This window comes from Mycteria americana, chromosome 3, assembly GCF_035582795.1.
Source record: "Mycteria americana isolate JAX WOST 10 ecotype Jacksonville Zoo and Gardens chromosome 3, USCA_MyAme_1.0, whole genome shotgun sequence".
Taxonomy (NCBI): Eukaryota; Metazoa; Chordata; class Aves; order Ciconiiformes; family Ciconiidae; genus Mycteria; species Mycteria americana.
The window spans coordinates 6,407,580-6,430,274 of record NC_134367.1 but is presented as its reverse complement, the minus strand read 5'-3'; the positions used below and the strand labels follow the sequence as shown (position 1 = coordinate 6,430,274).

The window sequence follows — 22,695 nt, the reverse complement described above, 5'->3', positions numbered from 1 at the left end:
ATTGGTCTCTTGGCTGCACTGACCATGTTGATTGGGTTTCCATTGACTATAATGGGAACCTAAACACAGCCCACATGTAGACACCTAATTTTAGGCAACTGCACCTGAAATTGAAACCTACTCCTGATATCATAGTTGCCAGAATATATGCTGTTATTACAGTAATCACTGTGCTTTTGGTTCAGCCAGGGTTAAGCTACTTTGCTCATGCATTTTGTGCAGTATGGTGATTTCAGTTAAACAGTGGCAAGCTGGTGATTTCAGTTAAACGGTGGCAGGCAGGAGAGCAAGAGTAATGGGCAGGTGTGATTACACGGGTGATGAATCTCTCTTGATGTTTTGCTTCAGTGAGTTCCTTGAGATCCATGTGGACAATGTTTAGCTAAAGCTGCTACCTGCTCCCTAGCTAGAGGAGTCTCTGGCTACTAGTGTCAGCTCTTTCCCTTGCTTGGGAGAACTGGAGCTTTGCTTCCTTTTTACTGCTCTCATTTTTAGCTGACCAAAACATCTAGAATACAAGGTGCTCTTTTCAGAGCTCCATGGTTTTTGGGCACAGTCAGCTTTGTAAGAAAGACCCTGCACCAAGACTTAATTTCTGTTGTTAGAGCCTTTTGGCTGGAGCTCTCTAATCATAGAGGCCACCCTTGCATATCTCTGGCTATTGAGGCACAATGCAGGATGTTGCCAAAATGCTGTGACCATTGTAGGAAGCAGGTAGGAACAAAAGCACGTGCAGATTTGTAAGTTCATTAGTAACCATGGCCAGCTGGGCCTTCTATCCAGGTCTTGCATCAGTGCTAACAAGGTAAGTTAAGTTAAGAATGATCCAGGACCAAGAAATTCTTTGCTGGTACACATCATGATTTTGGTTTGCTCTGGTGGTTATCTTGGTTGAGATCAAACCTCAAGCGTGTCTTGAGATAATAAGTACATTTATTAGAATAAGCTTCCTTGATTGTGTGTGGAAACTCCCAACCTCATTTGTGGAAGCCATGGTTTTGAATAGCGTACAACAAGTTAGGCTTATTTAAGCCATAGTCTCAGTTAGGGCAGTTGATTGGAGAGGCTGAAGGAGTAGGTGGCTGGGAAAAGGACCCCTCTAAATAGTTTTTCTTCAAGTGAATTGAGTCAGATCAGTCAGGAACAAAACTCTGCTTTTATCGTATTTTCTATTCCATTTGTATGCTGCTTACTTAAGGGTCTGCCTATGGTGTTGGCTTCCAAGAGAGTGTTAATACACGTGCAAAATTACTATTACAGATCGAAGCTCTTGGTCACAACTGGATTACACAACACAAACTTCTACCTTCAAGATCACGATGCTACCTAATTCTGTTTCTCCAGGTCTTTAATTTCCAGGCATTGGAATTGCCTTAAATCCATTTTGGCACAGAATACATCATTATTTTCATATTGTGCTAGTCTATTCTCCTGCTTTCATCCATATGAGCCAGGAGTGAATACGAGTTGGCAACTTTATACTCGACTATTATATTGCAGAGCACACTTTAATCAGCACCCTAATAAATAGCACGCCCAATTAATTGGGACATTTGCCAGCAAACCAATTCACTTCCCTCCACTTCAGTGGCTGTAAATGATGGATAAATAGCATGCTTGCTGTTGTCTGCGAGCGTATTAGTTGTAATTAACAGGTATGATTTGGTGTTCGCTGGCATGTGTTCCCTCAGTAGCAGCCTGCTCATTTTTGAGTAGGCTCCCTGTTCCAGTGCAGTTGCTAAAAATAAATAAAGGACAGATTTCCCTTTCAGTATTTGCTTAAATCTATGTAGTGCTTTTGGATTAAAAAAATAATTAACGTAACCTATGTATTTCTATGTGTTGTATTCCTATATGGTTTAGACAATAAAGGTGATAATTTAATTAGCATGTTTCTGTTTTAATTAGTATAGAAAACAGGCCTTTGCCATACCATGGAATAATTTATAATAAAGGGAGGGATTTCTGCTGCAGCTTTCTAATGCTACCTTTTTTACCAGGGGTTGCATGGTGGTTTGCTTTAAAGTGGTATTTCCTTGAGGGAGACCCGCAGAAGTCCAATCTATTTTCTGAAACTGGTATATGCTGTGATTTACTGTAGGCACGTGACACTTTCTCTTATTTGGACACCCTTTGCCAAAGAATTAAACAAAATTGAACACAGCAAACCTTTCTAATCCCTGCATTCCTCACCGATTGCTTTAATGGAGACTGAAAAAACTATTGGAAGTAAATGAATATGAAAAGGGAAATGGTACTGGGGCAATCTCAACAAGGGATCTTAAAAACCAGGATGGCTATGGATCAGCAAAGGGCAGAAACATTTGTGTAATTAAAGGAGAACATCATTTGTGGGTTATCTGAAAAAAATTGTCCGTGTTGGCATTTACTTTGACTTGTTGGCAGGAAGAAAAGAAACCGCCCTGTACCACTGCATACGGTTCCTTATTAGTTGTGGCTTCTGCAGAGGCTCCGTCTCTTCTTTGGAGCATGGAGGATTTCTTTCATTACATAATCTGGATACTTTATTTTTTTATAAAAATAGATTAATTTTTTTTCTCTTGTGTGTGCAAATTCTCTTTGCACCAATGCTTCTATACTGAGGTTATTATGCCAAAGGAATGCAAGCGTCTAGAGTAACAATGGTTCATTTTCCTTTAATGACTTTGTCGACAGGATGGAGACATTTTTGTGGTGTGATGAATTCACTCGGTCTCCCGTTGTGTTTTCTCCACATGCTTTGGAAACTCTCTCCCTCTCTTTCTCTGAGAATTGTGGCCATCCACTCCAGCAAGAGCTTCATTACTTTATATTCATTGTATTTAAATGACACCCCAGTGGTACTGACCTCCTGGGATGATTGATGTAAATTATATGCTATGTAGGGGAAAATAAAATCTTTTTCTGACTTTTTATGTTCTGCAGAGAAATAAAAAGTGAAAACAAATGACGGAGAAAATCAGGCCTATTCAAAGTGAAACTTTGTAAGCATTATGGTTTGAGCAGACTCCAGTTTGTAAAAGTGCTGAGACAGTTTATAATGACCTTATGATCTGAAAGGTGACCTGAAAAGGGAAAATAATTTTGTGTGTGCCCTTTTTTGGTTCTGTATAATGCATAACAAAAACTTGCTCCGTTTTTTTTTCCTGTCTGTGAAGTATAGTAAGAATTCAGCCTCGAGTAGGGAGCAGCCACTGCACTTTTACCAACAACAATGCACAGTACTAGAAGGGACATTGTGCTCCTGTCCTCTTTCCTCCTGTCTTCTAGTAATTTTTTTTTCTATAGATTTAAGATTCCATAGGCAGTAAGTATCTGTCTTGCTCAATTAGTCTGCCAGGAATTATCACCTATAGAAGTGGCAACAGAGAGAATGTTCTTTCATCAGCCCAGCTCATCATCAGGCACGAATTCAGTCACTTCTGAACTGGTAACCTCTCACTGCGGGCAAAAGGGTTTTGCACAGCAACAAGATTTGTCAGAAATGTTCTGTCAGTGCTTTTTCAGGCACCTGACCAAGTCACACTGCCTCTATTCAAGCTCCTGGAAATTAGGTAATTCACATTCGACATGCTCAACCACATTATCCCAGTAATTCCCTTATTAAAATTACCATATGGAATTGGTATAGTAATCTATTTTCTATGTTTTCCTATTAGTCTGTCCTACCAATTCTGATATGTAAAGATATGCATGGTACATATCATAGAAATGTCAGCAATATGCTGCCTTGCCTTCCTCAGTTTAATGTAAGGTTTTGGCAAATCACAGAATTTGGCTAAAATCTTGAGTTGCCTCAAGGAAGACTGCAGTACCTTTCATAACTTGACAGAATGCTTTGATACTCCTTTTGGCCAGCAAAATGCTTATCAATAACCCTGCTTCGGCTGGGGTTGCCCAGGTGTTTTAAAATGTCTAACAGGAAGGAACAGATCAGGCCATCCTCCTCACAGCAATAACTAGACTTTGCTGTGCATGCAAGAATCAGCAGCGTGAAGCCCCTTATTCTCTAGGAGATTATCTTGGCTGCTTGGTGTTTTGCCCTGTTGCTGTCAGCGCTTGGGCTGGTATCGGCTTTACTTTCATAATCATAAGCAACAGCAGAAGGGAGAGAGGCTGGCAGCACTCGGCAGCGAGCAGCAGAATCGCCTCGTCTTTCTGAAGCTGATGTGGGAGGTGGGAACGGGAAGGAGGCAACGCGGAGGGGACTGATAGAGTGTTTACATGAAGTCGTTAAGAAGGATGGGGAGTGAATGGTAGTGAAAAAAAAAGTAAGGGTAGCAGAAGGAAGCTAAGGGAAAAAGGCAGAAAATAAGATGACTTTTGTATAAGCTGATGGCCCCTAGAGCGTTAAGAACATTGCAGTGGTTGCCAGAGCTTTCTCCTTCCTTCTTTTCTTATCCCTCAGAAAAAGAGAAGTAAAATGCTATGATGTACATAAAATTATGAAGTCTCTAAGCTGTCAGTTTCTTAGAATGAATCGTAGTAGAAATAATATGGATACTGTTCAGTGTACAGGCAGGAATTTGAATTAAAGATGGACGGAGAAGGGCAAAGCAAAAGACAGACCGTAACTTTGGAAGTTATACACCCTGCAAACCTTCAAGAAAAGCAAGGTTTTTGCGTATGTGGTGAAGAAAGCACTAACAGTTACTCCATTTACCTCTACTGGTCACATTTATTAATTCCAGTCTATACCATGGTACAAATCATCCTATCCCCTAACAAACCTGCGCGTGTCCTGGCAGATGAGTGGAATGACCAAACTGAACTCACAAAAACCTACAATTAGGAGGTGTTGAAGAAAGAAAAGGTTAAAAGAAGAAAAGAAAGGAAGGTTAAATGCTCCAGCTCGCCTAGTTTTGCCCTTCCCCATCACCCTGTTGAGCTGACAGGACACAGGAAGAGGAAAGCTGCCATTGCTGGGAAAGAGAGAGAAAACATAGGCCCTGCTTATAGACGGAAGGTATTTAACCACCTTGATGCATTTAACCACCCTGTTATGGCTGAAGTAGTACAACTTGCTCTGTTGTAGTAAGGATCCCCTGGTATTCCCAAGGGCAGATATGTACGCAGATAGCTATTTGATAGTGAGGGGAAGACACTGTACTGTTTTCAAACACCTCTACAGCGCTGTAGCTGCAGAGATGAGGGTGCGCTGGTACGTGCACCGAGGCCAGACACCTGTGTAAGTGCACACATCCCCCTGCCACGCGGGACCCGGCCTCGCCCCCCCAAACCCTTCCCGCTTTTTAGCCCTCAGAGCAGCCCTGAGGCCTCTTATCGCCACCCTCCAGCGACGCCCGGCGCTGAGGGGGAAGGGGGACGGCCATGGCCGCCCGGGCCCTCCCCTCAGCCGCCAGGCAGCACCTGCAGGAGGCGGGCCGGGGAGCGCGATCCCGCGGCGGGCTGAGGAGACCGGCGGCGGCGGCGGCGGCGGCTGCGGCAGCGGGTAGGAAGCGGCGGCGAGCCCCGCCCCGCCCGGCTCCACCCCTCGCCCTGGGAGGCCGCGGCTGCCACACAGCAGATGGAGGCGGTGGCGCGTCGCGGCCGGTGTGTGGCGGAACCGGCCCCTCCCCTCCGCGGGCGGCGCCATTTTACCCCCCCTCGCAGCGTGTGCGCCTGAGTGCCGGAGCCGCAGCGGCTGTGGCGGCGGCGGTGGGGGGGGGGGCGGGAAGAGAAAGGAGAGGAGAGAGAGAGAGGCCGCCGTTTTTCGTCCCACTCATTTCTCGCCTCGGTCCAGGCAGCGCGTGGAGGGGAAGGGACGAGGTTCAGTTCCTGCCCCTTGCTTTCCCCTTTCGGATAGCCGCACACGGGGTGGGGGGAACTGGGCACCACCAAGCCAGGCTGCTCCTTCCTTCCTTCCTTCCTTCCTCCCCTGCACACCTCAGCCTCTTCCTCCTCATCCATCCATCCATCCATCCATCTATCCATCCCCGGGGGTGAGCCTTTGAGTGAGTCACCAGCGAGGGCACGCAATTAGCCAATGTGTTGCTGTTAACTAACTTAGCAGGGCTGCTCATTTTTGGGGCCTTCAGAAATATTAACCTTGCGGCTTCCAGTCAGCGATCCCTGTGAAGCGCTGCTTGGCGGGGGGCGGGGGGGCGGCGGGGGGTGCCTGTGGGCGCGGGGGCTTCTGCTAACTCCCTCTACGGCCGTGGCTTTGCGGGTTTGCGTTGCCTAGGTCGCGCTGGCCAGACGCGAGCAGCAGCGTGCGAAGCGTAACCGCCGCGGGGGTATGTGGCCAGCAGCCTGGCGAAGGGGCTGCTCCGCATGAGGCGATCCGCCCTGCCATCGAAGCCAAGGTGCTGGGAAGCGGCCCTGCCTTCAACCCAGGCAGCGATGCTGCCTGATAGCCGGCTGCCAGCTTGCTGCCAGCTCCGCAGCCTCCTAACCCTGTGATTTGGGGTGGAAGTGCTAGACCCGGGGTTACTCGCTGCTGGGAGGTTGCAGTGAGCAGCTTTTGCCATGATTTTGCTCTTGCGTCGGTTTTCTCGTGGCCTGCGGCGTTGTTACACGCGTTGGACCCTGCCCTCTTCCTTTTGTTGTCTTGCAACTAATCTTCAAGGTGTTTCCAGAACTTTTTTTTTAATTGTAGACTTAAACTTATGTGACGGAGGCCAGGCTTTGGCCTGCAGTATGCCATGTACTGTTGGGTATTACTGGTTTCTTCTTGTTGCTCTGATGCTGTGAAATGTCAGTAGTTTGTAATTTTTCTCTGGAGGAAGTGAATTTTACTTATTTTGCACAAACAGGTGTGGTGGTTTATTAATAAGAATCCTGTAATATTATATATTAATTTAATATTAATCATGATATTAAATACTAGTAGTGATACTGATTTAATATTATAATAGGAATCCTGTAATAATATAAATTATTAGTCCTTACACAAACTACTGGTAAATGCTAAAAACCTAGGAATAACAGCTAGTCGAGAAGAATACTTCTCTGCGTAGGCTTTAAGTGGTTTTGCCACTTACTAACTATTTCTTTATATGTCTTGTGCACAGATCAACTGCTTATAAGTTCCTAGAAATTATACAAATGAATACTTTGCAGTCTGTGAATGCAAAGCACGATATACATGCAAAATATTTATTACAGTGTATGCAAAGGGGAGGTAAGAACCTGATGTTGCGTACAACCAAGTTTGCTGTATGGCATTAGTATTAATGATTTATTGTGAGACATTTGATTTCCTAAGAGTGACTCTGTTTCAAGGTTTGCAGTAATGTTGGTGGTATGCTTAAATTTTCTTTTGAAGTCTTTGATCTAACTCCCGCATCATCCTCTTTCTCGGTACAGGCCTCTCTTTCCCTTCGGCCTACGGCACTGCTCCCCGTGCAGTGCTAAGTTCCTTGGCAGGGTGCAGTGCACCCTCCCTTTCAGCCTTTTTGCATATCTTTCTTCATTGTTGGCCAGATCCAGTTAACTTTGGTAACTCTGATTTCTGTTAACTTTGGTGGACTTTGCACAGGCTCATTTTTGCATGTGATTAATATGCAAATCAGATTTGACTTTATTTTGGTTCCTTTTTCCCCTGTGTATTGTTGTTGTGTAGATGGGAATGCTGATGTTGACAGTAGCATTTCCAACTGTAACGCTATTTATTTATGGTTTTCTGAAAGCCCCATCTCTGTGAGTCTTGTCGAAGTGCAAAAATGTTAGGTTTCATTTAGATAAAGAAATTTTTAGCTGTGATGATTCTGAAGAAAAGCTTGAGGTCTAACCAGAATATGCTAAAAAGGCAGGAGGAAAAACTCAAAGTTATGTATCTGAAAAGTAAACAAGAAATCCTTCTGTGCTTTACTGGCATTTTACTTGTGATTTTCAAATACAAGTATTTGGAAACATTACTTAAGGTTTAACAGGATTCAGTAGCCTTTAGGTTATTTGCTAAGCCTCTGAGTGTCATAACCAACTGAATTACTCTCATGGGCTCAATTTTGAATAATGTAGAATGGAGCTGCCTGAAATTTGATTAGTCAATTAGTAACTTGTCAGCATAAGCAAGCTGTAATTTAGTAAGCTACAAGTGTTTTAAGAGTTACTTACATATAATAGTCTAGAGTAACACTGAACATTGTTCACGTTGTTATTGCCGTTCTGATGTGATGCCCTCAAGCAGCGAGACCAGCTAGACAGTGTCTTTTTAGGTCATTATTGCGAGGGTGTTTTAAGGCATGAGGCCAAACCCAAGCAGTGTAATTATACCATAGAAACTAATTGAGTTGATGCTCTTGTTGCAATTGTGAAATATCCAAATGTGTAGATACACGAACTATGTAAAAAGGAGGGAACTAGTTAGGCCTAGGTTCTCATGGAACCAGGCAGTAGTGACTCGGTTATGAACTTATCTGGAGCTGATCAGAAAACTGCATGTCAAAGGTACTGAAAATGATATTGATTAGATCTGTAATCTGTGTTTCGGATACCTGGCATTCCTAGTGCTACATGTAATCATTATTAATTTGAAGTAATCTTGGTACGTGTTAATTTGCAAGCTAATGCAGAATCAATTTCTGTTTATAAATAATCTTTGGCTTTTCTCTACCCCTGTATTTTGCATACGTTTGAAGTATTACATTTGCTTACAATCAGATATTCACAGAGTCAACTGCAAAGTTTCTAGTTCACACAGCTCCTTAAACTGTCATAGAAGAAGTAAGGCTAAAAAGAAGCCAAGAGCTTGTATGGAAGAGGTGATTTGAAGCACCTGGATATTGGCCTAACTCTTGCTAACATCTCTCAGGTAAATCATAAGAATCATCAATACAGCTCTCCAGTCTTAAGTGCTTTTAAAAATCATGTACTTAAGTAGCGAAGAAAAATTTGTATTTTCCAGTAAACAAGAATACGTTTTAGCAGAAACCTATTGGACATCATCTGTGACTGAGATCTCTGAAAGGGGCTGGTGTCCTGAATGTTACTGACTTACTGTTAGACCTACTTCTTAAGAGCTAATGTTCACGATTGTAATTTATATTAAAGCTGTGGCTGTTTTTCCTGTAGTTTTCCTTGTGCTAGGTGTTGTGCAAATAAGCAAAAATGGAGGTAGACGTTTTCTGCTCTAGAGGATTTAGACTTAAAATAGCAAGCAGTGATTTCAGAAGGGACAGGAACAGTTCACCAGTAAGAACTGGAAAAAATTCTTATAATCTCAGCTATGTATTTGGCTAGTCATTCTTGATTAGGAGTTTTTGATACATCCATTGATGCCCTAACTTTCCATTGAGGGCAGCAGTGGGGCAAAGTATGAAATTCCTGATGTGCCAGAATGTTCAGTTAAGGTCAGGGTGGAGCTATATTATGAAATGATTTTAATTGTATTTCAAATCCTGAACTAAACACGGCTCAGGGTGATGTGAAAGGAGGAGGATTGATGTAATCAGTGTGATATGTTGGGAAGATAATGCTGTCTTGAAAGGAGTTGAACAGGTGAAGGTCTAGAGAGAGAAATTATGCTCAGGAAGGTATAGTTTAAAGCTAATGGTAAGAAGGGGGTAGACTTTGGTGTGCTTTACAGAGAATCCAACTGCATTAGTGAAACCTTAACATTTAAGTTACTTTAGATGGAACTGAAGGTAGACGGGAACCATGATGATTAATGGATTTGCTTGTTGGCCAATAAGCAGTAAAGCATACTGGCAGAACTCACTTGACATCTGCATGTTCATATAGAAATGTTTTACTCTCAGCATTTTGCTTTATCTGAAGTAAGTTGCAGGTTGGGGTCTGTTAATCTTTGCATGCTGGAGTCAAGTATGTGAGTTCCTAATGATTTGAAGCCGTTTTTCATCACAAGAGTTGCAAGCACACCTTATATTTCCTTCACTGAAAATTGTCAGTGGTTACTGCAGGAAGGTTGTGGTAGCTAAATCATGTGTCTATACAATTATTAAATAATTAGTATGGAAGATTCAGAATACTACTAAAATAATGCATTTTGAAAAAATAATTGCTAGTCCAAACAGAGTTATGGTTACAGGACCTAGATTCTGGAAGCTGTGGAAACTTTGCTGTTGGTTACAGGGTGTCTGGTCTTTACACTCTTTTTTTGTTTTAAAGCATTTTTAGGAAGGAAGAAAAAAGTCATTGGTGCTTAATTTGCAGTGCCATTAATTGCCAAACGTGGCATGGAGTTCTGCAAAAAGTGCTGCACACTCAGTTCAGAGGGTGGTGGGCATATACATGAGATTCATTTTCCCTGCTTTCTTGGTTAAAAATAAATAAATCACTTCTGGGGAAGGACAGAGCTCTGATCAGACTGGAGTTAGAAACTATGAGAAGTGTTTGTAAACATCTCCAGATGTGGAGGCATACCTCTCATGTAAGGTTATGCTGTATGTTTCTCAATCTCAAATAAAATAGTTACATCTGTGTATTAATATTCTTTCAGTAGTCCAGACTGTTCTGTGGTCTGTTTCACAAGAGGCTTAAATAACTGTCATGTCTAACTCGTGGATGGACAAATAATAGCTTAAAATATGAGGACATGCAGAGTAATTTGAAGTAAAATACAGCTGCTGTTATGCAGAATAGAGTCAGAAGGTTATGCTTTAGTCTGTAGTTGGTTAGTGAGTGACTTTTCTTTCCCTGCAAAGTCAGTGGGAGAGAGTTGTGCTTGTTTACTGCTTTCATTTGAGGTCTTTGGTAAAATTAATGCACAAGGATACTTTCTTATGAGATATAGAAATGAGCATTAAGCCTCATTTTATCTCCAGGGATGTGGAACAGGACAGTTTTAAAGATAAAATCAATAAGATGCGTTTTATTCTTTGGACCAAAATCTACGCTTACATGTATTTGACAATTTCTTTTACCCTTTGTTACCAGACATGCATGTTTCTTCTGTAACTTCTAAATGGGAAGGAATGACTGAGTTGCCTTAGAAGTGGAAAGGGGGCAATGATGTTCAGTTGTATTCCTTGTATTTGTGTGGGCTTTCCAAGAAAGGGTGTCACGGTTAAAGAGGAGATGCTTATTTGTCTGGGTGGCCAAAGCTGGGCTGTGCATTGACAGCTATAAGATGAGTATTTCTTTCTGGTATTCACTTTAAAATAAAACTATCATAAGCCTCTAGTCTATCAGGTAATAAATGGAAGCAGCAGTGGCAGATGTAATGTGTTATCCTTAGCATGAATAGTGCACGCATTCCACTTTGTGGAATACTTTGTGATGCTTTGTTAATTAATTAAAAAATGAAAGAAAGCTGAGATTGCATCCCTAGCTTTGAACAATATTATTGTGTGCAGACCTGATGCAGATGTGTCACTGCCTGCCCACAGATTTCTTCTAATCCTGGATTTGGTCTGGCTGTTCCCTGAGAGTTTGTGCCTTTGCTTTATCTGCTTGGCTTTTAAGAGGCCGTATTTATGGAATACAGAAGTTATCTTACTGCCTATAAGCAAAGCCATTTCTTAATTGTTACACAAGAAGCTGATTTTTTTAGACCTGAACAGGTTAGAGGATGATAAAGGAGTTTAGTTATACATTTTGAACCCTTAATTTGCTGTAAAATCTAGGTCATCTGTGCATTGTGCTTATCTGAGACCCTTTAGAGTGTTTCTAGTTCCAGCCTGCTTGAACAGCTCAGGAGAACTTAAAGACTTAATATTCTAGTGTTTTAATTTTCAGTTATTCCATGCTATTGGGAGAGTGGGTGATCAGCAAAACAATGTATGTACTCCAGTATTTGGCTATAGGTTACTAGGGTTTTTAACTTTTTTTTTGTGATTTTAAGCATACACTTAGAAAGCCAGTCTTGCATGTGTTCAACAGGGTTTATGGTTGTGTTTTTGTTTTTTAAAAGAAGTGCACTAACAAAAAGTCTGTATTTCCTGTAGTTAATTAAGTTCTTACATCTCCAATTGTAGCAGACTTATGTTCTACTCTCTTGTCTGCTGGTGAGGCCATGCATGCAGTAAAATACTCGGTGGTAACAGACTAGTTGATCTAATTACTCTGAAATAGAGGGTGTGAAAAAAAGCATTAATTTTAATTTTATGCTAATTCATAGTCATCTTGGCTTTTATTTCCTTCCTGTTTTGTTTGGGTTTATATAAATGACAATATGTCAGTCTTTAGATTTTTGCATGTTTTCAGGTTATATGCAAAATATATTTATGAAAGGCAAGAAAAGAGGACTGATGCAGTAACCACATTAGATGTATGTTTGATGAATTAAGTCACCATAACAGTAAAGTCTACTCTAATGTGTTATTTTATGTAAAAATTTATGCAGGGACACTGCTTTTTTGGGGTAATTCTGCACCTTCTTTAGCCTGTAACAGAAACATCAGATAAAATCTGTGAGACTCCACTTGTGTTTTAAGCTGACCCAGTTTAGACTCATGTCTTTTTTTTTTGTGAAGTGAAAGCTGTAGTAATATTAATGTTTGCTCTTCCTAATTGCGTTTAGATCAACTATTGAACAGCTGTATTGCAGGACTGTTCTGTAGGGACTGTTTGGATGCACCCTTCTCTTAGATCCTCATGTGACATTTTGGCAATGGTGGTTGGTGAAAGTATTTGAGTAGTATTTCAAAAGATGGAGGTGTTGACTCTGTGTGTGTGTGTGTATTTTAAGACTGCTTATGTATGTCCCAAATGATATGAAATAGCTCAGAGACTTGGTGCTGTACAGTTACAGGCTAGGTGTATAGCCTGTATATTAAATTCACGTCTTAGGAGCAGTAGAATTTCAATTCTTGCACATCTCTCAACTGGGTCTTGAATAAATAGATGGGTTATACAGATGGCGTATCGATTGGACAACCATCAATCGAAGTTAGTATTGCTTGGTAATTTCAGAGTGGATATGGATATGAAGAATGGCTATGAAATGAAACTTGACGAGAAATGACAGAATCTGTTTCCCTTAACGGAGAACTCTCTTGTTCTGCTGATTCATGTGGAACAAGTACTGTTTTCTGTTGTGACTCTTTCATGTAAAAAACATTGAGATTACAGTAGATGCTTTGAAATATTTATATTAATGATTATATATACCTTTTAATGTATATTTTTTATTATACATTTGATTGCAATATTTTACTTATGGGAAAAGAATTTGTAAAAGCTAGACCTATTTGGGTAGGACCTCATAATTACTAGTCCAAATAGCGTTAATCAGAAGTTATCTTCTCCTTGGTAGAGTTCATGATTAAAATATGGCATGTTGAAATAATCTGTGACCTAATCTTAACATCTGAATTCATTTTGTAGAATATGGCCAACAGCTGCATTTCAGTTCAGAGCTAAAACAAATACAGCGTATTGACCCATTGAAGATTACAGTAGGCTTTTCAGTTCCATGCTAGCTGTACTTATTGATGAGCAAAACTGATTTGAGAGTGCTTCTGCTTTTGAATGATTTTTTTTTTTCTTTTTTCAAATGTCCGGAAGAAAGGAAATAGAACATACGGACGATGGGACTTTGATGTGTAAAGGAGTTAATTATCTAAACCATCAAACAAAACGTGGGCTGTGGAAGTAATTATTGTAAAGGGTCTGATGAAGCCTGACAAGCTGTTGGGTTTTTTTATGTCAAGAAAATGCTGTACACCTGCTTGATTTGAAAGTTAAATCATTTGGTTGCAATAGGAAAACCCAGTTTTTAGTGAGGCAGTAGCTGATAAGCTTTCAGCTCTCAAACCTGCTGATACTTTATACAGATGTACAGCCCTCCAAGTTTTTCTTAAACTGTTCTTATCCAGTTGGAGGGCAGGAACCTTAAAACGTATTTACTCCAAAATAGGACATGCATGAATCACAAATGTTACGCTGTGAGGAGGCAGCTATGGAATTGTGTCCCATGTTTTTTGGGAACTTTGGGAGAATGCTTCATAAATTAGCAGAATAGAACCTCATGGATAAAGCGAAACGTCTGCCCTGGATTTTAAAAAAAAAAAAAAGTAGCAATATGTTTTAAATGATGTAGTTAGTTGAAAAAAAAAAAAAAAATTAAACTTCAAAAAACCTGAAGTCTTTGTATGTTACTCAGTTTTTAAACTTTAAGGCACATATGATTGGTATGTTCCAGGGTTTTTTCTACAGCTATTTTAGAAAGCATTAACTGAGGCATTCCCCTAACTACTTTCTCTAGGGTCTGGGTAAAATAAAGAATTTACAGTGTATTAATTTATATTTAGGAATATTGATACTGTGATATGGGATATAAATGTATAGCTACAAAAATGAATCGTAATCAGTCCCAATCAAATAATGAACAGTGAAACACATATACATTTCCAAATCTTTGGGCTGTTCCTGGGTACCATTGCAGCTTCCTCTTTGCTCCCTTCCATGTGTACATAGAGCTTTCCTAGAAATACTCTCTGTCACCTTCCTTCATGTTATAGATCTTTTTTACTTTTTTTTTAACTCACTAATTTGACTGTTTAGATTATGAGACCCTTTGGTAACTGCTGATTATGGCAGGATCCTGCCAACACTTAAGCCTGGTGTGTGACTACTTGTGTGATTAAAATCAGACTTCAGTGGGAGTAAACTTGTGATTAAAGTTACACATGTGCATAAGTGCTTGCAGGATGGGGACCTAAATTAGACTGTGCTTGAAGATGAGCAGAAGTCTGTGAAAATCTACTTGAAAGCATTAATAAAAATGTAAACTTGTATCTGAATGTATAAACTTCTTATTTTTGTTGTTCATCCTTATACTGTTATGTCATTAGCCTTTCAAAACACTAATTCTTTTGTTACTTTTTGAAAGTATCTTACTCTTTGTATTTAGAGTATTACAAGTTTTCTTAAACCAAAGCATAATATTTGTGATTGATCACAATGCTTTTAATGCTTTTTAGATGGTTTTTTAGAAAGGAAATCTCTCTTAACTGTAAAATTTAAAAGTGGAGAAGGGTAGGATCTCTTCAGAGGTCTTGCAGCAAAGCAAACCATATTAACATATGGTTTTCATTGTCATTACTACTGCTACTACTAATAGTACAAGAAACGAGCAGTACAACTCAACTGTTACTAGTGTGTAGCAAACAGAATATATTCCCACTACATTCTAGTTTATCAGGACACTTACATAGTGCAGTTCTTTGTTAAAAAATTTCTTGAAGGAAAAAATGAAACTCCCTATTCTACATTTATAGACTTTTCCATTATTTGATAAATTTTGATTTGTCAGTGTTTTAGTAAATTAAGTTATTCTTAAAAATGACATTATTTAAAGGCATTTGACTTGCCTTTCTATTAGAGGAAAATGTAGATGCATTAGTTAATTCATAAAACAAGAGTAGAACTGTTCTGGGTTTGGTTTGGAGTTTTTAGTGAGAAATTTGTATAGAAAAGCTGTAAAACATTTTGTATAAAGATAGAACATCATCATATAAGTATTAAGATGATGTTCAAGTCCCACTAACGCATTTCCGTTTTGAAGACTTAAGTAATATGTGTACATAAAGCTGGTGTTTTAGAAAGGAAGCTTGTGATCTTGGTGCTCATGAAGTTTTATCTGGCTTTTTCTGAGATTCTGTTTTACTCCTGTTAGTCTCAGTGGAGGCAGTAGGGATGTGATTTACTAGTGCTGAGGGTACCACAGGGATATAAAAGGATGTTTTGGGTATCAAGATACTGGTGTCTAGGAATACCATGTATTCCAGAATAACAGTGTTTTTATCTTAATACTTTTCCATTGGTGCTCCTAGGGTACCTCTAAATGAGTTGCTGAGATGATATTTTTAAAAATAGCACACATTTCCAATACTTTGGTTACAGTAAACATTAACTCTCTTATGTTTTCTACAGTGTCTCAGGCTTCATTTTGCATGCAGAGTCTTTGCATTCAAGTCTACCCCAAAAAGCTTTTCTTCTCTTTTGAATATCTAGAGTGAAGCACACATGGGCTATCTTTAAAATAAAATATAAGTATTTTAAGCGCTGTTATTTCTTTGTTTACTCAGATGACCAGCACTGTTGCTAGCCCGATGTCAACGATTGCCTCTTCAAGCGGCGGAAGAAAATCGACAAGCTTTACGCCTGAATTGCAAAGTATGATGTAAGTAATCAGTCAAAATATTTGGTAATATCTACACTTTGTATGCATCTTTTAGCTGGTTTCTTCAAATGTACGTATAAGGGTGTTGGGGGGGAAAGAAGAGCAGGTGTTAGTGATGGAACTGTTAGCATTTTACTTCTGATTTGTAAAACATTCAGACGTGAGTTAGATAAATAAAAAACACACGCTGTATCGAAAGGAAAGTCCTGCTGAGTAAGGAAATGCATTTTTAATATTACTTTAGAAGTCATTAGAGACCTATATTTCTCAGTCCTTCATCAAAGAAAGCTAAGCTTCCTGTTGTCATATAAGCTTATTTAAATAACTATTTTGATTACCATTTTTCAGTGCTAATACAGAGAGGTAGACTGCTGAGATCTTAATATTGCTGGTGAAATTCAGATATGGAACAGTTGTAAATAACTGAGTTTTGGCGGATAGGAAGTAAAGTTGTTAAAAAGATAAGTTATTTGTTGTTGTAAATTAATAGTGGACTCTTAGAAACCCAGCTCCCAGCCGTGCTATTTTATGATTTTGTAGTTTACAACCTCTAAAACCTTGAATGTTATTTAAACAGGTGGGTTTTGTCAGTCTGAAAGATACTTGTGTAATCAGAAGGATTCCTTCTGTAGAAGTCTTATCTTGGCTGGTAACCTACTACACTGGGCTGACTGCAAATCTTCATTCTGTGGAAAGCAACATATTCATCAAAATGTTTCACCTGCCACTATACGGCTTTTTTTCCCCCTTCTATGTGTATCCAAGACACTGTACTGTCAGGATGGGGGCAGGGTGAAGTAATGAGCTTGTTCCCTTGTGGATTCATGCTTCTGATTTATCAAACAGTTTAAAGAGTATTTCAACCTAGAGCTAAAAGATATCTAACCTCTAAGGCTGCAGAAGGCTTGGCTGTAGTGGCTCATGTCTAAATTGTACATTTTTTAAAAATAGATGGTTATGAATGTTACTTATGGGGAGGGGAGAGGATGCACGTTTGCCAATTGCTGAGGTCAGCTGCACATAAAAGGGAGCTTTGCTTTATGAAATCTTGCAAAAGTGTCTTAAAAGGATTTTTCCCTATGTTCATTTGCCAGAGTTGAAAATGAAATGAAGAAAACTAGTCCCAGAGTACTGAGACATAAATCCATGGTTTCAAAAGATAGTGGTAATCATTGGTTCTTTTCACTAGTCTTAGCTCTGAAAGACTGTCCAGGATGTTGTTTAAGATAGGACGAAGTGAAGTAGGGTGAACTTCACAGGGAATTAATTTTGGGCTACTGATCTTTACTTTGGCAAGATCATTGAAAACACTCAATATTTGACAGCTTTTTACAGTGTTGCTTTGTAATTTTTAAATTAATTTTTAATCATCTATATAAAAATCAAAATAGTTACAGCATCCACCTTCTGACCCACAGATGGGTAACTACGTGTTCATGACAGGGAAATTTTATTTATTAAAATTATGCATGCATCCTGACTGTTACAATGATACTATCTTTTTGATCATTTTCCTTTATGTCATTAATTGTTGAATATCTATTAATTTTTTTGCATGTGGCTTTTAATATATTACCTTGTGTGAGTTAAAATTTTTAGATAGTCTTATCTGAAATGTTCTACTCTCTTCTCCTTCCCCTTTCCATTGTGTTAGAGCTGAAGATTATGACAGGAAGAATGTTAAAGCTTTATTTTTACTTATAAATATGTATAAATATATATACTTTTTTTTTTCTGCCAGTTGTCTTCCCTGACCATAGAGAAATTAAAGTATTTCAAGCCTCCACAGATAATAATTATTTACCTGTATAAAACCTGCATTTGGCTTTTTAACATAATGGAAATATTTAACATTTTGGTATTGCTGTATCGCACTAGATATGCTCTTTGTCTTTGCTTCTTTTGTGGTGCTGAACGAATTCATTTAGGAGTGAAAAGGTGTTTTAAGTTGCTTTAGGCTACATTTTGAACTGCCTTTGTTTTGTTTTGGTCAGTTATGGACATGACAGTGCAAGTCCCCTGCTTTCCCAGCTCTCTCACACTCAACCTGTTCCTAACAGACTCCTCTGGCTCCTCGCTGCTACTTTTAGGAGATCCAGGATTTTACGCAGATTAAATGATGGTGAAAAGAATGCTGTCTCGCTTGTTCCGTCATATGTTGTAGATTCTCCTTCACTGTCATGTAACATTTTCTGATTTGAATTGCTATACGGGCAGTAGATATGAAAGGAATTACTTGCCTCTGTTAAATTCTACAAAGAGTTCCCTGCCAGAAGTAGAAGATGCAATTTGTTTTCAGTTAAATGTCCTTAAGAGACTACTAGGTTGTTGTTAACTGGAGCATGGGATACATTCCACTAGAGTATTTTTCAGTATAATGTAAATGAGATAATGAACTTTTTCCTGTGCATTGGATCTTCTAAAGTAGATGACTACTTTGTTACAAACCCAGTGGTTTGCTGTACTGAGTTCTTTTCAGATAGAAAAAATATTAGTTCTCTCCTTCAAGAGAATTCTGTTTAGTTATTGTTCACATGTATTATAGTCACCTACACTGGAAAATATAAGTGTTGTTCTTGGTGGAGAAAAGAACTGTAACTGTGTTTAAGAAACGAAAGAGCAGCTGTGAAGTTTGGAGTCGAAGAAGCCTGTGCATCAGTTCGGATCAGTATCTGGGGAGCCTGCATTTTATTTTATTTGTGGACTTCCTGATAAAGTATTTTGAACCTACCCTCCCCGCCAGTATACACATGATTCTGTCAGAATGTAGAAGTTATTGTTGGCCATATAAATGGAAGAAATGGACATTTTCCTTTTGCTTCAGAACTGGTGCAGTTATACTTTGAAAGCTATGCAAACAGATCTTCTATGCTTTAGAGTAACAGTTTTCACAGTTTCATTAAACTAGTAGGAACTGAAGAAATTCCTTCAATGTAATGAGCGCATTGAAAGTTACATTTTTTTATTGTTTGCTGGGAAAAAAGGAGACTTCTGAAATGATAAAGTGCCAGGGATGAACCATGTGGAGAAAAAATGACAGCTGTTTCTTTTGGCCAGGACCACAAAATGAAGTTACCACTTTAAAAGAACTTTCCAGGCTCTGACAGAAGCTGACATTTTTTATAAGCTACATAATTTAGGAAGTTACAGATTCTCCCATTTAGGCTATCTGTAACAAATCCATGCTGACATCTTAAGATCCTGGGAAACAGTGAAGGCATTTGCATTGTGTTACAGTGCAAAAAAGGTAACAACTTTCTTAAAGAAAATAGAGACTATATCTATGTAGTTTGTTATTGTGAAGTTGAGTAGGATCACCTATTTCCTATGGATTGCCATCCATATGGAGTGCTATGAAGAGTTACTTCAACTTGTCCTGCCTTTCTCAACAAAAAAATGTGTGCAGCAAGAAGATGAACTTGTGAGAAGTGAGTCATATAGGGACATTGGGTGCTAATCCAGAACAGCATTTGGTAGTTTGTGCTGATGTTAAAAAATAGGCTGTTGGCTTCTAGGGACTTAAAAGGCAGAAGGAACGTAGAGGAACTACCTTTTTGAAATATAATATAAAATCCTGTTATAAGCCAGTAGCGAGATCTGGAAGTCTGTGGATAACAGTGCCTCACAGTCTGAAGGTGGTATTCGTTGATTAGTTTATAATTTATAGCACTTAAGTGTTGAGTCAGGGTTTGATTCCCTGGAATGCTTAAATTTATATGTAATGTTAAGCTTGTGAGTAATCCCATTTAAGGTGAGGAGGTTATTCATATGCTTTGTCTGTTACGTATGCTACACCTATTTTTGAACCACAGCATTAAGGAATGAACCGAATCCTTTTATAGCATTGTGTTTTTATGATAAGGTCACAAATATTTTTATGGTATATTTGAGAAGGCAGGAAATGTGTAGGAGTCCTGAAATGAAATCCCAAAATACTGCAGAAAAGCTGTCTTAAAATATGTAAAAGTTTTTCATAGTATACATAGATTTTTTTTTTTTTTACGAATGAAATGGTTCTGTATTTCCACTGATTAAGAATATTTTAAAAATTACTTGGATTTGAAGAAATTTTTTTTTGTCAGAAAAAAAAAATCTGTCCTGTATGATGTCTAATGCCTGTGTAAATAGTATTAAGTATTACTGGTGATAGTACTTAATATACTGATTACTTTAAGAGGAATACAGATTTAATTAAAAGTATAAGACTGTCACAGACCACCCAAACACATGTCAGTTTACAGTGCACTACCTTTTACATGGATATGTTTGGCTTTTAATTGTTAAGACTTGGAATTATTTTATATTTATCTTATAATCATTTAAAAGAGCATAATGCTATGTAGATTTTGCTTTGACTCCCACATCCTTTATTTGTATTTGGATTTTTTATTATGTTACCATAGAACTTACAGCAGTAGGTGTTAATAATTTAAAAAATGTTTTCAGCACGTCTAGTGCATTTTGCTGAGGTTTGTTTTACAAAGCTTCATTTGGCTCATCTACAACCTGTTTCCAAACTAACTGCTAACCTTAAGTCAGTTGCATTTAAATTGTAGTTCTGCCCAGTAGATTCACAACCATGATGATTTCACAGCAGCTGTTAAAATTCATAATTTGGTTGAGATCATCTATTTTGTAATATAAGCACTACTTAAAGAGTGAATTTCTGGAAACCGTGACATTCTAAACACTTGCGTTGAACAATTTGCAGATGAAGAGAGAGGTTTTTTCCCTCAGTGAAATATATTGATTTTTCTAAGCTATTTTAACTCTTTACAAAAATACTAATTACTGCAATCTGAAGTTAATTGGGAAGTTATTTTTATTGATTCAGTGTGGTGGGTTTTTTTTCCCCACAAAAACTCATATACAGAGGGAACAGAGGCCATACTCCAGATTAATTTAGGTTATCAACAGAATACTTCTAAAAATCATGTGAGTAAAATTTTCCTATGGCCAACATATGCTTAAACTAATATGAATCAACCACTTCAGTTTCCTACACTCTACAACTTGATCCTGCAGGTGACCCAGTGTTTAGCTTTGCATGTTTCAGTAATTTTGACAGCTAAACACTTGTAAGATTGGGCTCCAAAGTGATGATAAATCTTTGAATGATATTGTATAAAGTACTAGCTAGTTAAACTTCCATATCAAAGAGTGTGGGGTTTTTTTGTCTACTGCATTTTTGTGTGCCTCACTGTGCAGCATCGTTGGTAATGGTAGGCTATATTACCACACTAATGCAAGTTGGTTGAAAATGCTGTTAGCTTTAATTCAGAGCAAAATGCAAATACATGAGAAACTGATTTATTTTTGTTGTTCCTATGGGCTGAAGCCCATAGCTTGAAGACAATCAGCATGGATGCATGAATGGGCCATGTAAAGCCTTCCTGAAGTCACTGGAATTCCTTTGATGTGCAGGGAAGTAGCTGTGAGGATGCAGCTGTAGGAATAAAACTTTAAATATCTGCTTAAACAAGATGCTTTTCTGATATCAAAATTTTGTAAAAATACATAGTTCAAGTAAATGGATGGCCATATTTATCTTTCAGGCTTGTGGCAACATGAATCATCAGCTTGATAATACATTACTTAAACTGAATCAAGAGGCTGAAGTATATTCCCAGATAGAGTCTGGTAGCATTCTGAATTAAATGCATTAAAAGCTGCTTTTTTTCCTCCCCTTTGTATGTAACTTGAATATATATAATATAAATTAAACCTGGTTTCATAATTAGCTCTTAAGGCAGACTTTGTACCAAAAGTCAAAATTTGATGTTACAAGGTTATAAAGATAAATTTAATGATGGAGGTAGTGGAGAAAACAATGTTTCTGTTCGTTTTATGTAAGACTTTCTGGTTATTCATTATATTTGTTGTAGTTAGTATTAAAATAATAGTATCTGTTGATATAATATCAGATTTAGTATTGCTACTAATTGATTGTTTCTTTCCAGACAGTGAGAGTCTGTCCAGTTCTTATTTCGAGTGCAGTTCTTATTTCAACTTTCTTCAGCTTGTAGCTTATACCCATCTCTAATATACTCCAATGGTGTGTTAGTGTGCAGTAGAGATCTTAATAAAACCTCCATATTCCCTTTCTATTTATAAATACATTATTTATAATCTATTCTTTCTTTTTTAACATGTAGCAAATTATGGGAGAGACTTGGTGAGAACTGGGGCTAGTTCTTAAACCTTTATTTCATTAAGAGTCCTTAGACATGTCCACCCAGCTCTTGGGATATTTACGTGGTCCCTGTTAGTGAAGTATTTGAATGCTTTCTCAATATTCATAATTTTTCTCCTGTCCTTTACTTCTCCATTTTTATGGACTGGTGTTCATCTGTGTATCACAAGAATCAAGTAAGGAAAAACTAAGTGAAAGACCAGTTTTGCTAACACACTGGCTGTTTTGTTCTCTTGAATTAACATATTTCATTAAGATAAAGATTGCATGTCATCCATCACCAATCTACTGACAGTTCTGTTTGTTCAGTGTCTCTTTCTCCAGCAAACAGTGGTAGAATGAGCAGTTAATATTGAGCACAGGTATGTTGAGTGTAGGACAAGAAGTTTGGTAATAAGGAGAACCCAAACTTGGAGTTTTTGGTTTGGGAAAGTGATGAAGAATCATTTCGGAGATGAAATTCCTGTCTAAA

At 38.5% G+C, this 22,695-nt stretch overlaps 1 protein-coding gene across 6 annotated transcripts in view; it reads left to right on the top strand.

Annotated features, from left to right (window-relative positions):
* The first annotated feature begins 5,434 nt into the window (after positions 1–5,434).
* Positions 5,435–22,695, top strand: part of SUPT3H (SPT3 homolog, SAGA and STAGA complex component) — a 288,464-nt gene continuing 271,203 nt past the window's right edge. For 2 of the 6 annotated variants that reach the window (XM_075497781.1, XM_075497784.1), the window contains exons 1-2: positions 5,839–5,954; positions 15,936–16,030. In XM_075497781.1, the coding sequence (XP_075353896.1) occupies positions 15,936–16,030 (95 nt within the window). In that variant the 5' untranslated portion in view covers positions 5,839–5,954. Of the gene's footprint in view, positions 5,554–5,668; positions 5,770–5,838; positions 5,955–6,208; positions 6,569–15,935; positions 16,031–22,695 lie in introns of those variants that run through there. The other 4 variants (XM_075497782.1, XM_075497780.1, XM_075497785.1 and 1 more) reach the window with 4 other exon arrangements.